The 18,762-nt window shown below is 47.2% G+C and overlaps 1 protein-coding gene across 3 annotated transcripts; it reads left to right on the top strand.

The window, feature by feature from the left end:
- Positions 1 to 895: 895 nt before the first annotated feature.
- Positions 896 to 16,957, top strand: KCTD7 (potassium channel tetramerization domain containing 7). 3 transcript variants are annotated; one of them, XM_015413641.1, is made up of 5 exons: positions 896 to 922; positions 7,860 to 8,052; positions 9,821 to 9,990; positions 13,932 to 14,110; positions 15,876 to 16,957. In XM_015413641.1, exons 2-5 carry the CDS (start codon positions 7,909 to 7,911, stop codon positions 16,250 to 16,252), a joined length of 870 nt encoding a protein of 289 aa, XP_015269127.1. In that variant the 5' UTR covers positions 896 to 922; positions 7,860 to 7,908; the 3' UTR covers positions 16,253 to 16,957. The 3 variants fall into 3 exon arrangements, with proteins under 3 accessions (XP_015269127.1, XP_015269126.1, XP_015269125.1); XM_015413640.1 differs by lacking the exon at positions 896 to 922 and adding an exon at positions 6,459 to 6,527; XM_015413639.1 differs by lacking the exon at positions 896 to 922 and having other exon boundaries at positions 7,666 to 8,052.
- The last annotated feature ends 1,805 nt before the right edge of the window (positions 16,958 to 18,762 follow it).

The following is an 18,762-nucleotide window of genomic DNA, read 5'->3' as shown; positions in this document are numbered from 1 at the left end:
GAGAAAAACAATGAATTTGACAGCTGTTTCTGTGCAACCATTACATGTCCAGGAGCTCTCTGGCCACTGTACCCTCTTAGAATTGCCCTGAGCTGTTATTTCTGGAAGGATCTGTCCATTGATCTATGTAAATTGAATGGGAAAAGCTGTTTTCCATCATAGCATCACTAGGCTGGGAAAAGATTCTGCTTCTGCCTAGATTAAATGCTTTATTTCTTTATAATCCCCTCCACCTTGTGTGTGCATGCGGGACGCACACGCACTTTAAAGTCATAGTAAACTGAGGGGAGTGGGAGACTAGCGAGACCCGATCTGGAAACACGGAAGAAGCTGGTCTTTCTCCATCACTAGGAACGGTCCAGGTCTGCCTAGGGCTCACCTGCATCCCGTTGCCATGGAGACCGGCAAGGCCCTTTGACATGAGCAGCCCGCACAGCCTTCATGAAAAGGTGAGGCGCGCCCACCTACTCTCGGGCGCGCGATATCTGGTTACCATAGAGACCGAACATTCTTTATAGGCACTCCCTCTTTCTCTGAGACAACAAGGTGGGTCTTTGGGAGAAATTTCCCTCAGGCAAGCCCCGCCCATCTGCCTCCCGCACCTGTTACGTTGGTTCCCATGGAGATCGAGAGGGGTGCTTTCTGAGCCAACATGGCGGCCCGCAGGAAGAGCAAGCCTCCCCTCTCTGCGCCCCCTCCCTTTCGCTTCAGCTACAAAAAGTACCCGGATGGCGGGTGGGGAGCCGCAAGCCCGCGAGAGGCAGGCAGGCTGTCGCCCAGGGTGGGGGCGGGGCGTCGGTGACTGAGCCTGAGGCAGGCTGGCCGCGAGAAACGGACTACGGACGACGGCGCTTAGCTGGGAGCAGGGGCACTCGCTCCTCAAGGCGGAGGGGGGGAAACACAGACGCAGAAAACCAAGCAGGTAAGGGCGAAGGCGAGGCTGAGGAGAGGCCGCGTGGAGCTGGCCCCGCGCCCTCACCGTTGGTTGTCGTTCTTGAAGCTCCTCCCCCATCTTGGGGAGGGCAGGCTCTTTCCCGAGGGAGCTCCGTGCCTTATTTGCATACGGAAGGCGCAGGTTGTAGTTCTTCCCCCTTTGGGGTGTGGCCCGTGCCTCATTTACATACAGCGGAGTGTAGCCCCGCCCCCTTTGCGGGCGCAACGTGCATGCTATTAATATGGTCAGTGCCAAGATACCAAGGGGTGGATAAGCCCCTCCACGTGTGGCTTCTGCCCAGTATGGGGGGTGGGGAGCTTTGCCCCACTGGCATGGAGAAGAGGGCTGTTGTCTTTTTTGCTTCCCTTGGAACAGAGTATTTCTGTACCCTGCTATGGGGACGGGGAGATAGGACCCTTCACTTAGTTTTTCCATTGGGTCCTCCTATGACTCACATATTTGAAGTGGCTCTGTCGTGGCTCAGTGTTTAAGACGCTGAGCTGCAGACTGGAAGGTCCTTAGTTCGAGACCCTAGTGCCCTGTGAGGGAGTGAGCTCCTGTCTCTGGCCCCAGCTCCTGTCAACCTAACAGTTCAAAAGCAAGAAATTGCAAATAGATAAATAGGTACTACTTTGGTGGGAAGGTTACAGTGTTTCGTGAGCCTTGGCGTTTAGTCATGCCAGCCACATGACCACGGAGCAGTCTTCGGACTGCGCTGGCTCTTCGGCTTGGAAACGGAGATGAGCATTGCCCCCTAGAGTCGGATTTGACTAGCTTTCAAGCTTTACCTTTAGATAGGGAAACTGTCAGCTTCTAGAAAGAGGGTTAAAAATTGAGGCCTATTATTTTTCTCTTTGGCTGGAGTCCCACTGGTATAGGTGAAAGGGAACATGCTGTGGCTCCTTTTTTCTTGCAGCCCAGATGACCTGGGATGGAAGAGAAAGATATCCTGCCCTTTTCTTTGAGAGCAGCCTGTCATCCATTGTATGTTTAACTAATTAGCATAACTTATTTGCATATGCTACACCCCCTGGCATCAGATGGAAGGGAAGGCGGTTTAAACCCCTTCCCTTTCCATTGGCTGCACTCTGTGCGGCTACGGGGGGCGCAGGCAAGCTGGCACCTTAGATGGAAAGGGAGGGGGTTTAAACCCCCTCCCTTTCCATCTAAGGTGCCAGCTTGCCTGCGCCCCGTGCAGCTGCGGGGGGCGCGGGCAAGCCGGCACCTTAGATGGAAAGGGAGGGGGTTTAAACCCCCTTCCTTTTCATGGTTTGCCTGCACCCCGCGCGGCTGCACGGGGCACGGGCAACCCCACTCTTGAGATGGAACCCCCTTCCCTTCCACGGCTTGCCCGCGTGCCCCGCCGCTCCGGGGCGCACGGGCAAGCCGGCGCTTAGCTGGGAGCAGGGGACGGGGCTTGGTCATGTGCCCGCCCCCAGGCTCCTCACTCCCGGAGCACCGCTCCTGTGCGCTCTGGCTCCAACTGACCCCTAGTGTTAGGAGGAATAGACTTTGTCTGACACGTGTGGAGAAACATCTTTCCTTGGAGCTGGCCAAACCTTTGCTCCAGCCTCTTCTGCATGGAGCATGCACCTTACAACAAGGAGCTGGGGGAGAAGTTGCAAATCCTTAGGCAAAGTGATGGTGTCACACCACAGGCTCTTCTTGACCTGCTGCAAGTTGCGTGGCTCCATTGCACCATCATTGCACACCTGATGTCCAGCTATCTGTGGCATGCACCAGGGTGCGGGCTGGTTGCTACAGTGGCGCACCCTTGATGTGGTCCCCAACTTGGGCTTTTGTGCAGACGTAGCTGTTCCTTGCCTCAGGCTTCCTCCTGTTGATCATTTGTGTGAAGATGCACCTGCGCCCAGACTCCTCTGGGTAAGGGGGATGGTGTTGTGATCTCTGCTCAGCTCTCCATGGACAGGAGAGGTTGAATTATGTCCCTTATGGCTGGAGGAAGAGGTGGCCCCAGTGGCAGTTGCCTGGCATCATAATATCCCCTGGATGTATTTGGAGTCTGCTGTCAGCAGGCTGTTTGTGCTGATTTATTTAGAATCACAGGACGGATGATGGATCGTTTCTGCCATATGTTCATCCAACTTTCCAGCAAATGGTTGATTTATAACTCATCCTGTCTTGCTGATTGTGGGTGGGCAGCGACAGAAAGAGGTTCCTGTTTTCTCCTTTGAGAATGTTGGCCTGTAGCTCCTTGAGTTCTGATGTGGGACCTCAAGTTAAGTAAGAAGGTCACCTTCTCCTCCTGGGCTTTGTCCAGACTGGCTTGTGGCAGGCCTTAGAGCTGATGAAGCCAGCCCCACAACCAGCTACTGGATTGGCAGGGAGGGCTACTGTGAGCTGAAGTGTGGAAATACAGAGGAGAGGTGCTCAGCTGGGAACATCTAGAAATGAATCTGACAAAATAAGTTGAGTCTCCGCAGAACAATGCAGAATCAATGCTGGCAAAAAAAAAAAGTTATTTTGCCTTCCCGTGCACTGCTGTTGCATTTTAAAGCATATCAAGGAGCTTGTGAAGTTTTGAATGCATCAGAAGAAGCTGCAGGGTTTCTGCCTAATGTTGTCCCACACCCTAGAAAAGGGGCAAGGGGAGTGTTGCTGGGGACAGTTCACTTTCCAAAGCAGTTGAAAAGAACACTGGCAGTCTCTTCTGCCTACATCTGTATGCCAAGTGTGTCAAGTCAGAGCTAACTTATGACAAACCCAACAAGAGGCTTTCAAGGGAAGTGAGACACAGGGTTGTTTGCCAGTGCCTCCTTCTGCTGAGTCTTTCTTGGTGATCTCCCATCCAAGTACTAACCCTGTGTAGCTTCCACGATTTAATGAGATCCGGCTATACTGTACCATTCTGCACCCCATTTTTGCCTAGTCATTGAAAATTAGAAAGATCCTTCCACTAATGCACTTTCAGTGTTTCGGCAGGAGCAAGTATCACTGTTTTCTTAGAATTAAGGAAATCTAGGAGGATAGTTATGCAGGGAGTTAGAATAGCAGTGGGGCAAAGCGAAGGAAGTAATCTAATCAGAAAGCTAATTGTAAATTGAGAGATGCTGTGCCATTGTAATGAGATCAATTAGATGAGGCAAATTGATCTTATGCTCACTTTGGTTTGTCATAGCAAGCGAAAGGGATATGCCAGGCTCAGGGAAGACCTAGGCTTAGCAGTTGTGCATTCAAATCATAGGAAATAGAAAGAAACCTACCCAAAATGTGTAGTGAGGCTTATTCTGGTTGGTCCGAAGCAGAGCAGTGGGGATGGATGCAAGATGATCGACATCAAGAGAATTTATGAATGTGAATCCAGTACAGCAGTTTACAAAATTACACGATTTGCCCCATTAAGTTAGATCGGTCAAGTTAGGAATAGCAAAAATTGTGTGGGTAAAATGTTTTGTGTACATTGTCATGTGGTAGTTAGAGCTTTTGCCACTTGCAGGCAACTCTGGGTGTTTGGTTTTTTGTCTGTGTTCGCATGAAGCAGCGGCAGGGGGATCTCCTTTTTTTGACTTAATTTGTAGTCCGTCTTCCTCTGTAAGACTCCAGGCAGACTACAGAATTGGAAACCAGTGCAATAAAAGCAGGATAATACATACAACTAACAGTACAATTTTAAAAAATGCTTAAAATTTCACCATCAAATTTGTTCTGAACTGTAGAGCAGCACTGGCTACTTCCTGTATTTTCCAGCCAGAGCTCTGGGGACTGGATGTATATTTTTGCAACACAAGTTGATCCCTTCAGAAGACCTGGGAGCAACCTGCAATTCATAGTGTGGGGGAATGGGCCTGCTGCGGCCTGTAGACCCTGTTCTACCCTGCCCTCCAAGGTTCTCTCAACCACTGGAGAGGTTTTTCTCTCTTTGTCCAGTAAACCGCTGCCACCACCTGACCTTTGCAGGAATCACACACTGGGAGGGTCAGGACCAATGCTTCCTCTAAGCTGTGGAGTCTTGTGAGCAAAAATTCTACTTTGTGAACTACTGGTATTAAAGTTGTGAGTAAATGATTTGGCTGCTGCATAAGTTAGTTTGCTCTGGAGCCATCCTTCCTGAGCTAAGACAAAAAACGTGTGAGCTGGAGGCTAAAAAACTGTGAGCTAGCTCACACTAACTCAGTTAAGAGGGAACACTGGTCAGGACTCCCAGCTTCCCTTCCAAGTTCTGATGCCTTGCCTCTCTGTCTCTTGCTGCTCAGGACCTGGTCACCATGGGACTGTTTGCTACCTTGGGCGCCCCTGGAGGAACAGCCACTTGCCAAATGACTGCCTTCCCCCTGGCGCTCCTTTGAAAATAGTGTGTCCAAGACGGTGGAAGTCTGTGTGGTACAGAAAACCACCATGAGCATCAAAAGTTTTAAAGTATTTATTAAAAAGAAAATGTTCACAAGCGTACTTTCAGCACAGCACCAGACTGAGCAAGGGATTCAAAAGAAATGGGTAAAATGCAATTCCTCTGTCCCTCTCTCTATACATGCCCTACCATATGTTAAAATATAGGACAGGCTCCTTAGCTTAGGAAGTTACAGATCTCTACAGAGTTACCTTTACCTTGAAGGTTTCCTCCAGCTCCTCAGGCCAGCACATGGTCAATGGCTGCCTCCTCCAGACCTCGGTTAAGAATTCTGCCTGCTCTGATGGACTCTACACCAACCAAAAAGAGCCCTTCCTCCTTGCTCCCCTGAGTTTTATCACCTCTCTTTCCCCCACCCAGTGACCAAGTCAGGCTGGGTCAGATAAGTTTTTCCTGAAGTTTCCAGAAATTTCCTTCCTGAAGTCTCTCTAGTATTTAATTCCTCCAAATCGCTGTTCCCTGCTTGGTGAAGGGGTAGAGCTTGACCCAGGAGATCTCTCCTGCTATATCTATTAGCATTTGTATGAAGGTGGGCTGAGGTATGTCTGGAAAGCAATTGAACTGGCTTTCCCCCATCCTGCCTGCTCTCTGCCCAGAGAGAGAGATAAAAAAGCTGTAAAAACTCAGAGTGAAGGTTTTGCTCACTCCAAATCTCTAAAGAAAAAGTGCATTTCTTCGCAAATGGTTTCACAGTTCTGGAACCCTCATGTTTGCAGGTAGCACTAGAAAAAATCTCACAGAGGTCTTAACATCAAAGTGGGTCAATCTCTGTCCCTGACTCCTTGAAAATACCCCATTGATATTTCCTTGCAAAATGTTTTCTTATGTACTTGATTAAAATGTGATAAGCTTTCTGGGAAACAGATCAAAGAGCTTTGGGGGCTTCAGCTGGGGCTCTTGTGCTGCCTTTTTGCCATCCTCATCGAGAGGGAGGGGCCCTGGCTCTGTGACAGAACATCTGCCTGGCAGTGGTCTAAATCACTATATGGCAGGTTCATGTGTTTATGTACATGTGTGAGAGAAACACTGGTGATGGGGGCAAATCCTACTAAAAGCAGACTTATTTTCATTTTAAATGTTTATGTAGACACCTTATTGTGGAGCTAGCTGTTCACAAGGCTGATGCTGTGCTCTGTTGTGTGCTGAAATGTCTCGGGGTGACCAAGAAGCGAAATGATTGGAAACAGCGGCTCCAGCAACCTCTGCATGCACAGCTGTACCCAGGTTAAACAAACCTTATGTTTTGATTCTCCCCCACCCGTCCTTTCTTGACCGTTGCCACTGACTAGCAAAGCTGGCTGTTTAAATCTGATTCTGAATGCTTGACACCTACGTAGCTGGCAGTTTTGTCCCATAAGTACATTTCCTATTAGTCTTTTTTTTTTTTTTTCCACATTTTTTTTTTTATTGGCATGAAGCAATATATTACAAACAAGATATATAACATTCTGCTTCCTTAATTTTTTTCAGTACATAAACATTAAATATATAACAGTATTCAATCAAGTCGTAAGCAATAAAATATAACAAGGTTTGAATTAACCGAAGTCTGCAAGTTTTAAAGATAGTTTTTGAAATTTTTCATATTAATCAGTGCTATAGAACATTACACTATTCTTTTCCAATGATTTTTTCCTTTTTGCTTTCCTTCTTCTATATATTAATACTCATTTACATATCATATGTGGTATCCTGTTAGGGATCTGGTGCTTATTTATCATCCAATTATATTGAAACGATGAAACAATAAAATAAGAATAAGGTAGTAATTGAAAACAATTTTTGATAACTAGTGGAATACAAAGTAACCTTCAAGTTTAAATCCATTTGGTATAGTCCTCCCATATAGGAGAGATAAACTTTTCTTTTGCCAGGGCATCCATGATAGGGTACCATTTTGCATTAAAGTTGGAATTATTGGGGTTTCTATTATTTCTATTATGTTTATCCGTAATACTTTCCATTATGTATTGGAAATACATTATGTATTCCATTATGTATTTTAAGCATTGTCGATAATGCTTTCTGAATTCTGTGAATGGCTACAGATCGGCAAAGAGGCACTTCCTTTTGTCTGTTTTGAAACAACTTGGGTGGCAGTGTGATGTTAGGAATGCCCAAGCAGAGGAGTGGCCAAAGAGCAGCTGACCCGTCAATGGTCAGCTTTTATGACAGGCTGGAGAACCGCCAAATGGCTGCTCAGTAGCAGGTGTCTTCCTTCCCTCCCAGCCAACTGTGGGTGGGAATTTAGTGAGCAAATGACAGCCCTGCTGCTGAAAGCAGATTGAGCCAGACAGGCAGCCAATGAAAACTGGCTCCGCGAGGGATTCTCTGGCTGTGAAACCTGACAGGGAGGCTTCCCGGGGCTGCCGTGTAAAACTTGGATCCCTTCCAACTTGTGTCCCGTCCTCGTTGTGACTCACTTCCCGAGAATAACGATGACACTCGTAAACAATTGATGCGAAGCGAGCCAAGCATCTCTCTCTGCCTGCTGCCCTGCGCTGGCTTGCTTTTAGTAAGGCACCCAGGTGACCATGGGCTGTCTGTTTACCCCAGCATTGCCACGGCTGCCTGCCCAGCAGACCTGGTTACGCGAGCCAGAGGGATGGTTGTAGTCACGGGGCAGAACAAAGCGAGTGGACGCCCGGGCGATGCCATGTCTACCTCGGATGCGGAAGACGATTTCCAAGAGCCGGCCACCCCGACAGCCACCCAGGCGGAGCACTCCCTGCCCCTTCTTCCACAGCAGGTTGGTGGTTCTTTTTTAGCATCGATTGATCCTTTCCCATTGCAGTCTCACAGATTGGCTGAAAAACGTCCTTGTGATGGTTTCATCTGAGCTTGAATGTGGACATTTGCAAGGGGATTGTCCCTAGTCGGCAAAAGTCCTTCCCCCTGAAGGATTCCCAGACTCTCCTGCAAGTGATGCAAGACTTTTCGGTCCTGCTTGACTTGGTGGGACCAGGGGAAAGCCACACAGTGATTCCTCCCCCTTTTAAATTTGGGTCCCTTGTTGCTTGTCTTTTGACGTTACACGTTACAAAGCTGAAGGATGGGGTAGGTTAGAGGCCCACATAATTAGCACATAAAAGAAGTTATCCCACTTTTATCTCGTGTTTATGCTTCATATTCCCCCCCCCCAGATTTGTAATGTTTATTGTAAACAACATATCAAAACATTAACAAGAAGAATTATGATAATAGTACATAATGGAAACCATGATAAAATCTGCTGTATATCAAACCTAAATAGAACATACCTTACTTTACCAACAAACATAGCTAATATGTTATAGCCACCCTGAGCCTGCTCTGGTGGAGAGGATGGGATATAAACAATGTAACTTGTGATATTCTATGAGGGGTTGCCCAGCAAAAATGTAGAAAGAAACCTCTATTAGCTATCTAGCAGTATTTAATTAAGTAAACTAACACAGTCAAGGGGTTTATAAAAATAGTAAGTCAAATGGACTTGTACGATTAAGTATTGCTTCGTGTTTTGCCATATAATCTATGACTGGGAAATTTGGATTGATAATTTTTTGTCTCTGACTGTGTAATCTGATCTGATATTTCCCTCATAATATAACAGTCCCAGATTTTAGCAAACCATAATGATGTTGACAGAACAGTTTTGTCTTTCCATTTAGAGGCTATTGCCACTTTGGTTGCTACTATACGGTTCATATTTTTTAGGGTTCTGGCAGGACAGGGCTTTCCAGGATCAGGTCAGATCATTCCCTGTAAGTTAGCACTCTCTGGAGCTGGTTGTATACTTGAAATGTCACCTCGAACTAATTCTGAAGTGGTGGGCTCCCATACAGATGATGAAAGCAGCAAAAATGAGCCATGCATAAGCAAGGTACGGGTCACTCCCTACTCGAGGGACCCTGCAGGTATGCAGAAAAACATGGCGTTGTGAATTAACCTGCAGAAAAACTAAAGAGAACCTCAACTGTGCATACTCCACAAAGGAGGGTTATTAGCAGAATAAAGGGGGAAAAAGGGGAAGGGGAGAAATAGCCCTGCTCCAGCCCCTGTGAGCTTAGAACATTCTTGAGAAGGAGATTTTGAGAGGGGAGATGGGGCTCCTGAGGCCCTTGTAATTCCTCTCAGAGCCTCAGCTTGTTAATCTGGTTATTTAGAACACTGGGTGGAGTGGCAAAGCACTCTCGACCTGTGTAACTTATGTTCACGTGAGCCTGTTTCTGCCCGCTTGCCGTGTATTGTGACCCTCAGGGTCGCAGAAACGGGAGGTTCATTGAGGCCCTGGTGGGCTGCGTTCGATTGGGATGCAAGCTTTGCAGGCCTTTTATCTTTTGTTAATACCCCAATCGACTAAGCCTTCCCAAAGTCTGTGGCAAGTGATCACCTGTGTGACTGATCTCTTGACTTCTCTTGCCCTACCTGGGTATCCTTCCCCGACTCCTTGTCCTCTTCATCTTGGCCCCTTGCCCGCTTCATAAGGTCATCTGCCAAGGCAGTTTTGAAGAGTTTATCATGGTTGTTCTTTCTAGTTCCCTGAAGTGGTTCCCCTGAACGTAGGAGGCATGCCGTTCACCACCAGGCTGTCGACACTGAGGCGATACGAAGACACCATGCTGTCGGCCATGTTTAGCGGCCGGCATTATATCCCGACAGATGCCGAAGGCAGATATTTTATCGACCGGGACGGAACATTCTTTGGGTATGTGTCCGCTGCATGTTTGTACCAAGCACACGTGAGCAATATAGATCGTTTTGCATATTGGAGGTAGAGTGATTTCCTGAATCCCAACACTGCCAAGGAAGCTTACTGGGTGACCAGGCATCAGTCATAGTCTCTCAGCATGACTTACATCATAGGGTTGTTATGTGGATTACATGGAGAATGTTGGAAGGCACTCTGGGTTCCTGCTGGGGAGAAAAGTGTGGTATAAATGAAGCCAATACATTTTCTGGGGACCACAGGAACACAAATTGCCATAAAATCCTAGCCAGTAGCCTCTGGACAGCTGTTCTCCAGACTGCCAGAAGATCTTGGTGAAAGCTTTTGGGAAGACAAGCTTTTATTCGACCTTTTCGAGCTCCCTGATTCTGCCAACCAACATCACACTATGTATGGTTTTAATTGAAGTGCTTGTCCACAATGTCAGTGAATCAAACTCAGTTTTGTTGTGTTCATGTAGCGCTGGATGAGGCAGTGTGAGCAGCTACCCCAGGTGGTGGATTTTGAGAGCCACCTGGGTGGGAGACACACAGGTGACCCACGGGGCACAGTCCACTGGGAAGGAGGTGCCTGAGAGCACCCTGGTTGGGAACATCCTGGTGGATTGTGCCCCACATTAGTGAGAGGAGCCGGGTGCCATTTGGGTTTTTCTCCATCGGGCTCTGACTTTGAGCACCAGAAGGGGTCAAGAGGCGAGTAGCAGATCTTCTTTGTTTATGCAGCATGTGGCCGCTAATAGGATTGATTAGTCAAAATGACTTGGCTGCCTTTGGCCTTGGAAACAGGATCTTCAAGGGTGCCTCATCAGCTTTAAGCGCTCACCTTCCTGTTGGAATAAATGTGTACAGCTGTAGTCCTGCCAAGTCAGCGCTCCAAACAGACCTTGGCCCGTCTGCCCTTTTTAGTTCTAATTTTAAAGCAGAAAGCTCTGAAGCAAACATTAAACGAATCCCGTTCCCTCGAGGCATGAATCTGACCTCTGAAACCACCACACACAAAAACCGGCGGGAGAACATCTTAATCATCCAGCACATTCGGTTGCTGACCTAGGAGTGGCAGAGAAACCTCAAGAGAAAATTACAGTATGAAATTGCTGCCCTTGAGTCCATTCACATATTCAGAACAAATGGACACACACACCCTCCCCCAAGGCTGAATAAGGACACAGAATTCTTCTCTTGCTTATCTGACGAAGGGAGCTTTGACTCTCGAAAGCGACTACCCTGAAAGTCTAGCTGGTTTCTAAGGTGCTCCTGGACTTGAATCGAGCCGTTCTACTGCAGACCCACGCAGCTGCCCTCTGAAATTAAATTGCAACAGATGCGAATTTTCTGCCCCCGAGCATTTCTCCCCTACCATAATCAAGCTGAACCAGAGGTCATTTCGGGGGGGATCGCAGGGCATCGCAGTTCCCCCGGGTGAGGTACGGGGGGCGGGGCACATGACGAAGCCCCACCCCCTGCTTCCGGCCGCCCCGCTTCTGGCCCTCATTCAGCCAGGGGGAGGCAGGAGAAGAGGGAGGGTAAGTTGCTTCCTCCTTGCCTATCCCCACCCCTGCCTGCCTGGGGCCAGGGAGGGCCTTCGCGGGGCTTCCTTGCACTCCCACCGGCCTTTCAGGTCCACTGCCGGGCCCCTCATGGGGCTCGGCAGTGGAGCTGCAAGGCCGCCAGTGGCGGCCAGGACCGTTGGGGGCAGGGTGTGTGGCCTTATGACACACTTCCAGTGATGTCAGGGGGTGTGGCCTTATGACACACTTCCGGTGATGTCAGGGGGTGTGGCATATGCTAATGAGTTATGCTAATGAGTTCCCCTAGCTCGCTGGCATCTGAGGTGCTGCTGAACTTGAATCTCGCTCTTCTCTTTAAGGCTGGCCCAAGATCCTTTGCTCCCATACGCGGAGAAGAAGCTTCTTGGGCTGTTTGGGCAGCTGGGCTGGCTCTCTTTCATCTCACTGGGGGACGTTTCATCAGAGATTGACCCCTGGACCTTTGACATACTTCTTAGGGCTGTCACCTGATCCGAGACGTCTTACTTGACTGTTCACGTGAGTGTCAGTTAATGAATGACACTTGCATATCAGTAGAAACAATGCTTCTGAAACAGAAATGAAGATTCCAGATGGGTCACCGTGTTAGTCTGCAGCAGTAGCAGCAGCTAGAAACGAAGCTGAAGAAGTCATCTGTGACCCATGGAAACTGTCACAAAGTTAGTCTTCAGGGTGCCACTGGACAGTCGTTTTATTCCAATGCAAAAAAGTGTTATGCCCCCTTTTCTAAAAAAACAAAAGATGCGTAGCTGTGTCATTGCAGGTATTACCCTGCAAGAGGAAATGGAAGAGAGGAGAACCAAGTACGCCACCTTGAGCTCTTTGGAGGAACTTCAGGATGGAAATGTAACAGGGGTATTCCATCCTGGGTGAGAGAACAGGGGAAACGCTTCTTCTTAAGATGTTGCTTAGCAGCTGCAGGTTTTATAAAAGTGTTTAAAAATATGCGTATTTGTAATATTTATTTGTAACCCCCACCCCACTTCCCCATTAATTGGGGACACCTTTTTTGTTCATCAAAACTGATACATTTAAATGATTGACTTAACATTGCAGGTGTATTTAACACTACAGCTCTAAGCAGAGCTGTCTGAGTCCGTTGATGTCAGCAGGCTTGTAACGGGGTAACTATGTTTAGGATTGGACTGAAGATGTGTAAAAGATGGATATTCAGCTAGCATGCTCAAGACTTCTAAGGCAGTTTACAAAATGTATAAATAATAAAAATCAAATTCAGTAGTTTGTTTGTTTTGCACCCAGTGTAGAGGTCGCCGGGGCAGGGAACATGACCGGCAAAACAAACGTTTAAAACCACATATTATAAAAACAACAATTAAACGCATAACCAATTAAACGTATAAACAGGAAGGAAGGATCATAATTAAGTAGTTACGATCACAGCAACGGTTATTTGACCTCACGGATGCTGGCTGGCACACTGGCCAATCCACCTCATATTTATTTATTGATTGACGGATTAGGTTTTAATCCTGCCCTCCCAGCTGAGGCCGGCTCAGGGCGGTTTACAATAAAATTCCAACAGTATAGTATAAAAGTATAACATCTGTTAATACAATAACAGTTCTTAAGAACCGTAAATATAGTAATATAGTAAAGTGCTAGTACTTAGTTTCCTCATCTTATAGCCCATCTTTCTCACATAGAAACAGTTCAGTCAAGAGAGTATACGGCATCCGTGAACAATGCAATAGGACTAAGATGACAGGAATTAGGAAACAATGCAAAGAGAAAACTGACTAAGGCACAACTTGTTGGACCACGTCCAACAATCGTCAAGTCCCCCACTTCCCCGCCATAACACAAAAACCTGAGCAGAAAGAAAAATGTTTACCTGGTGCCTCAAGCCACAAAAGCCAGGTAGTCAGCTGTGTGGAGGGAGTCTCCTAGCTGAACACACATGAAACTGCCTTATACTGAATTAGACTGTCGCTCCATCAAGGTCAGTATTGTCTACTCAGACTGGCAGTGGCTCTCCAGGGTCTCAGGCAGAGGTCTTTCACATCGCCTACTGCCTGGTCCTTTTAACTGGAAATGCTGGGGATTGAACCTGGGAACTTCTGCATGTTCTGCAGTGCAAGCAGAGGCTCTTCCACTGAGCCACAGTCCTGCTTCCCAGTACTGAAGTGCTGCTGCAGCAGGGAAGGCCCTTTTCCTGGTGACCAGCTTGGAGGTCAGGGAGGCATGAGGAGAGTGGCTTCTGCAGAAGACCTTAGCTGCCAGGCAGGCTCACTTAAAAGGAAGCAATCCTCGATCTCGTGTGTCTTTTTACACCTGAAGTACCTTGCCTGTCACACCACAAAAGGAGAAAGAGCGTAGCAATGATCTACTACTACCCCTTTTCTTTTATTTCCAGAGACGTGCTTAACTTCCTGCGGTCCGGTGACTTGCCTCCACAAGAGCGAGTGAGGTCAGTTTACAAGGAAGCTCAGTATTATTCAATAGGACCATTGCTAGAAAGCCTAGAAGAGCTCCAGCCCCTTAAAGGAGAGAAAGTCCGGCAGGCTTTCTTGGGCTTAATGCCCTATTACAAAGGTAAATCGAGAGCAGCGATGGCATGGTTGTCTCATGGCAGGTCACACATAAAATCGGGAGCTGACTTGAAAACGGGAAGGGTTTTTCTAAAAAGGAAATCATTTGAAAGCTCTGCAGAAGAATGGGCTGCAGTAGAAAGTGTAGCCAGTCACTGTGCAGTGTGCCTGCATGTAGCACAATTCTTTGCAGATTGTGAACAGATGAAGCTGCTTTGTACTGAATCAGATTTTTGGCCCTGCTAGTCTTGCCTGCTTTGACTGGCAGCAGTTCTCTAGGGGCTTGGGCAGAGAATGGTTCCCCCAACACCTGAGATTCTTTGACTGCAGATGCCATTAGGGACCGGAGTTAGAATCTTCTGCTGCTAAGCTGTTGCCCATCTGCTAAGGGAGTCATCCAATGATTCATTGCCTCAAAAGGTACAAGATGACATTCTTCACACAATGGTAGGAGGAAAAATTGAAGCAATCTGGGAGATAAATACTTAAGAATTTATTGGTACCCAGGCCGTAGCCAGGATTTTGTGGCTTGTGGGGCAATTTTTTTTCTGGTGGGGCTGAAGTTCTCCATGCAGAAGGAAAAACCATTTAGCCAACAGAAAGCTGTTGCCAGGCTAGATCTCTAAATTGCAAGCTGTCAACCACTTCTCAGCTGCTGCAAGTTAATCACTTCTGCCAGCCTAAGCAACAAATCTGATCACAAGCCGGCAGGTGGGGGTGATGACTTCTATAGTCAAGAAAGCTAACACTTAGGCAGAAAAACTCTCTTAAAGGAGACCAGTTTCTTGACACATAATTAGAAAGGATCCTAGAGGTCACCTACTCCAACCCCTTGCTCAGTGCACAGCCCCACTCTGCTTAAAGGAGTGTTTAAAAATGATTGACGAAAGCATTTACAGGATAGATTCTTGTGGGGCTGTGCCTTTAAGAAAGGGGTAGAGCCCCCCAAAGCCTCACTGTCGCTATGGGCCTATCCATACCCCTTCTACGCTTGTGGCTGACCCTGCAGTTTGGAGCCCAGTGTGAAAAATTCCACAGTGCTCTGCCCCCAGCATATGTACTGTGTAACCTGGGACACAATCAGTGGGGGAGCTCACTTGCATAAGCCCCTTTAAAACAAACTGGAGCTACAGAAGAACACCACTGTTAGCAGAATTCAAACAGAATTCAAACAGGTACAGTACATGGAATCTCTTGGGAAAGACTTTAGTGTGTCTGGATCGTGATGAGCTGCTGCCAGTCAAAAGAGATGTTGCTAAGTTAGGTACATCAGAGGTCTAACTTGACATTAGGCAGCTTCATATTATTACATTGGTTGCTTGCTATATGTGTGGGGTGGGCATGGGATTTGCATGCAGAAGTCCCCAATTTATCAGGTGCTGGAAAGGACCCTGGAGAGCCACTGCCAATAAATAAATAAATTGAGAAGCTAGATGTGCCAATGGTCTGACTTCACATGGGGAAGATTTTTGGTTAGGGAAAGGTCTGTAGCTCAGTGGTAAAGTAGGTGCCTTGTATGCAGAATATTCCAGTTGAATCCCCTGTATCTCCAGGTAACAGACTGCAGGGAGCAGGTGCTGGGAATAAGCTTTATTTTCTGAGAGTGTAGAAAGCTGTTGCCATTCAGAGGAAATAATATTGAGCAAGGTGGGCCAAAAGTTTTTAATTTGTTATAAGGCAGCTTCATACATTCTGTAGTGAATAATTTGTTCATTCTCGCTCAAGGCATTCTCCTGTAGTTTCACAGGTTGCTTCTCTTTGCTCCACAGATCACTTGGAGCGGATCGTTGAGATTGCAAAACTGAGGGCCATGCAGAGAAAGGCCCGGTTTGCCAAGCTGAAGATCTGCGTCTTCAAGGAAGAAATGCCCATCACACCATATGAGTGCCCGCTGTTCAACTCCTTGCGCTTCGAGAGGAGCGAGGGTGAGGCCAAACTCTTTGAACACCACTGCGAAGTGGACGTGTCGTTCGGACCTTGGGAAGCCGTAGCAGACGTCTACGATCTCCTCCATTGCATTGTGACAGACCTCTCTAGCCGGGGCATCACCGTGGACCACCAGTGCATCGGGGTATGCGACAAACATCTGATCAACCATTACTACTGCAAGCGTCCCATCTATGAATTCAAGATCACGTGGTGGTAAGCTCTTTGCCTGAGAGTGAGGGAGTCCATTTGGAGTCCTCTTCCTGGTCCTACTTCTCTTACTACCACCAGACGCCGATTCTACTCTATCTCAGCAATTACCTTGCGAGGGAACGTGCACTCCATTCCTTGCAATGCAGCTAGTGGAAACCTGTCTCAGACACTTTGCTTTGAAACCGGAAAAATTCCATTGGGAAGGATGCATGCCAGGTACTGGATACAATCACGGCTGAAGAATACCTCAACATGCTCGTATAAAGGTTTGGAAGGCATCCTTTGCACATCTGCCCTGCCTCCCTGGCTTTTCAACCCTTATCTGCACTACAGAGGTGGCCGATAGCAGGGACACAAGCCGTTGCACAATATTCCCACGAGTTTGTTCCCCCACCAGTGTGATGAATAGCTTTTACTTAGTCATGTGGTGTCAGAAGTACGCAGCAAGCACTTTACCTCACACAGCTGTCACTCCTGCCTTTGTGACTTTATTGTTGTGATTTGCAAAGCCAAGGGCTGAGATGCGTTCCATAGATGCCGATGTGATTCAGAAGCAATTACAAAAAATAATCTGTGTTGAGTCTGTACCAAAACCCTATTTTTTTTTTTAGCGTGGGGGTTCTTTTTTATATCACCTGTTTTAATTGTGAACCCGTATCTATTAATTATTTCCTGTGTTGAAATGTAACTTATTTCTGTTTCTTTGACCAAAAAGAGCAATTTTGTTTTGTCCTGTTTTTTGGATGCCTCGCTGTGCATTCAAGCTGTGTAGATTACAGTCTTTAAAGAGCCGAGACAGAACTCTATTACTAATTGTTTCTGCCGAAACTTTAGCGGCTGGCAGTGTCTGGATGAAAGCTTCTCTGTAAGGGTAGTTCATTTTGCAGGGACCGATTCAAGGCCTTGAACTGAGCCAGCCTAGCGGCCTACCCCAGACCTCAAGTCTGAGAGAGCTGGCTAGGAGACAAACTGGGGCGCGGTATCTTTCCCCATAGAATGAACTGCCGCTTCCCACAGAGACAAAAAGATCGCCAAGGTTAGCTGCTTTATTGCATCCACAGTACTAGCTAAAATCAAAGCAGGCGAGATAAGATCCTGTGCCTGCCTCGTCTGCAGAAATTTGCACACATTTGAAACTACCAGATCGGGCCCATAAATGCTTGACGCTTGCCGACCTCTGTGTTGTCCAGCGGTTCACGATGGAATGGACTGTGGGTGCACAGCCTACTCAAAAAGGGCTGCTTGATCTTACAGAGCTGCAGTAAAAGCAGCCTAGCCTTTCGTTCCCTGCGGGAGAAAAATCCTCCCAACCCCTGATGCTGACAAAGGGAACTTTTTCTCCCTCTGCTCAAACACTAGAACACTCAAGGAAGCTGATGGGCAGTAGATTCAGGCTGGACAGCAGGAAATACTTCTTTAATTAAAATGTGGAATTTGTTGCCAGAGTATATAATGATGGCCACAGGCATAGATGACATTCAAAGAGGATTAGACAGATTCATAGAAGGAATAGACCAATCAGTGGCTACTGGCCATGGTGACTAAAGGGAACCTCCACATTCAGAGGCAGTCAGCTTCTGAATCCCAGTGCCAGGAGGCAACATTGGGGATGGCCTCAACTTCTATGCCCTGTTTTGGGCCCTCAGGAATAACTGGTTGGCCCCTGTGTGAGACAGGAGGCTGGACTAGATGGACCACTGTTCTGATCCAGCAGAACTCTAGCAAAAAATCCTAAAGGGCCAAAAGAGGTCCTGAATTTAGATAGCTCACTCTCAGGCCTCATCAGCCAGACTAACCATCTCCCATCAGGCTTCTGTTCCCTCATGTCTGCATGGTCCTTGGTTGTTCATGGTGATCACCTGACTGCCAAGTCCTGGCTGATATGCTTCCTTTGTACATAAGCACTTTGACTGGGATTCCAGCAAGGGTGCAGGCTGTGTGAGGGCTACAGGACACCAAGTAGGCTGCCCTGCTCCATGATTAGACTGCCAAGGACCTCATCTGAATGGGCACCTAACAGGCTCAGCTTCATGGGTGGGGAGCCAGCTAATTGGTGCTACAACAGTCCTGCGGTTGGTTCTGGCTATTTACACAGCCCCAAGAGCTGACCAAAAAAGACCCCTTTGTATTTATCACTGATTATATCTCATGCATCAGGAGCGGTGCTCCATTAGCGACAGGATTGTGGATGTTGCTGCAACTAGCAGTTACATTAAAACAGCATAGCTTTGTTCTTGAGAGAATATCTAGTTCTTTACTTTGTGAATCTAACATTCTTTTTTATACAAATAAGCTATCATTTATTTATTTATGCAGAGAGAGGAAAAATAAAAAATTCTTATTCCTTACCTAGATTTGGAAAGAGATTTTGTCGTGACTGTTATTTAAAGATTTTTTTAGGGTGTGTGTGGGAGGAAATCACCGTATTATCCAGATTTCTCTATGCATTACCTTTAATGCCTTTGAAAACAACTAAGATGTAAATGGGAGGTTGTGTGCTGTGTTGAAATACATTGT

The sequence above is a fragment of the Gekko japonicus genome, unplaced genomic scaffold (assembly GCF_001447785.1).
Source record: "Gekko japonicus isolate JY-2015 unplaced genomic scaffold, Gekko_japonicus_V1.1 scaffold452, whole genome shotgun sequence".
In the NCBI taxonomy this organism is placed as follows: Eukaryota; Metazoa; Chordata; class Lepidosauria; order Squamata; family Gekkonidae; genus Gekko; species Gekko japonicus.
This window is presented reverse-complemented; position numbering and strand designations above follow the sequence as displayed.

Coding starts and splice junctions, on each gene's coding strand:
- KCTD7 (XM_015413639.1), top strand. CDS start 7,762: ATGCGAAGCGAGCCAAGCATCTCTCTCTGCCTGCTGCCCTGCGCTGGC. Junction 9,991..13,931: donor CGGGACGGAACATTCTTTGG/GTATGTGTCCGC, acceptor TTTTATTTCCAG/AGACGTGCTTAACTTCCTGC. Junction 14,111..15,875: donor CTTAATGCCCTATTACAAAG/GTAAATCGAGAG, acceptor TTTGCTCCACAG/ATCACTTGGAGCGGATCGTT.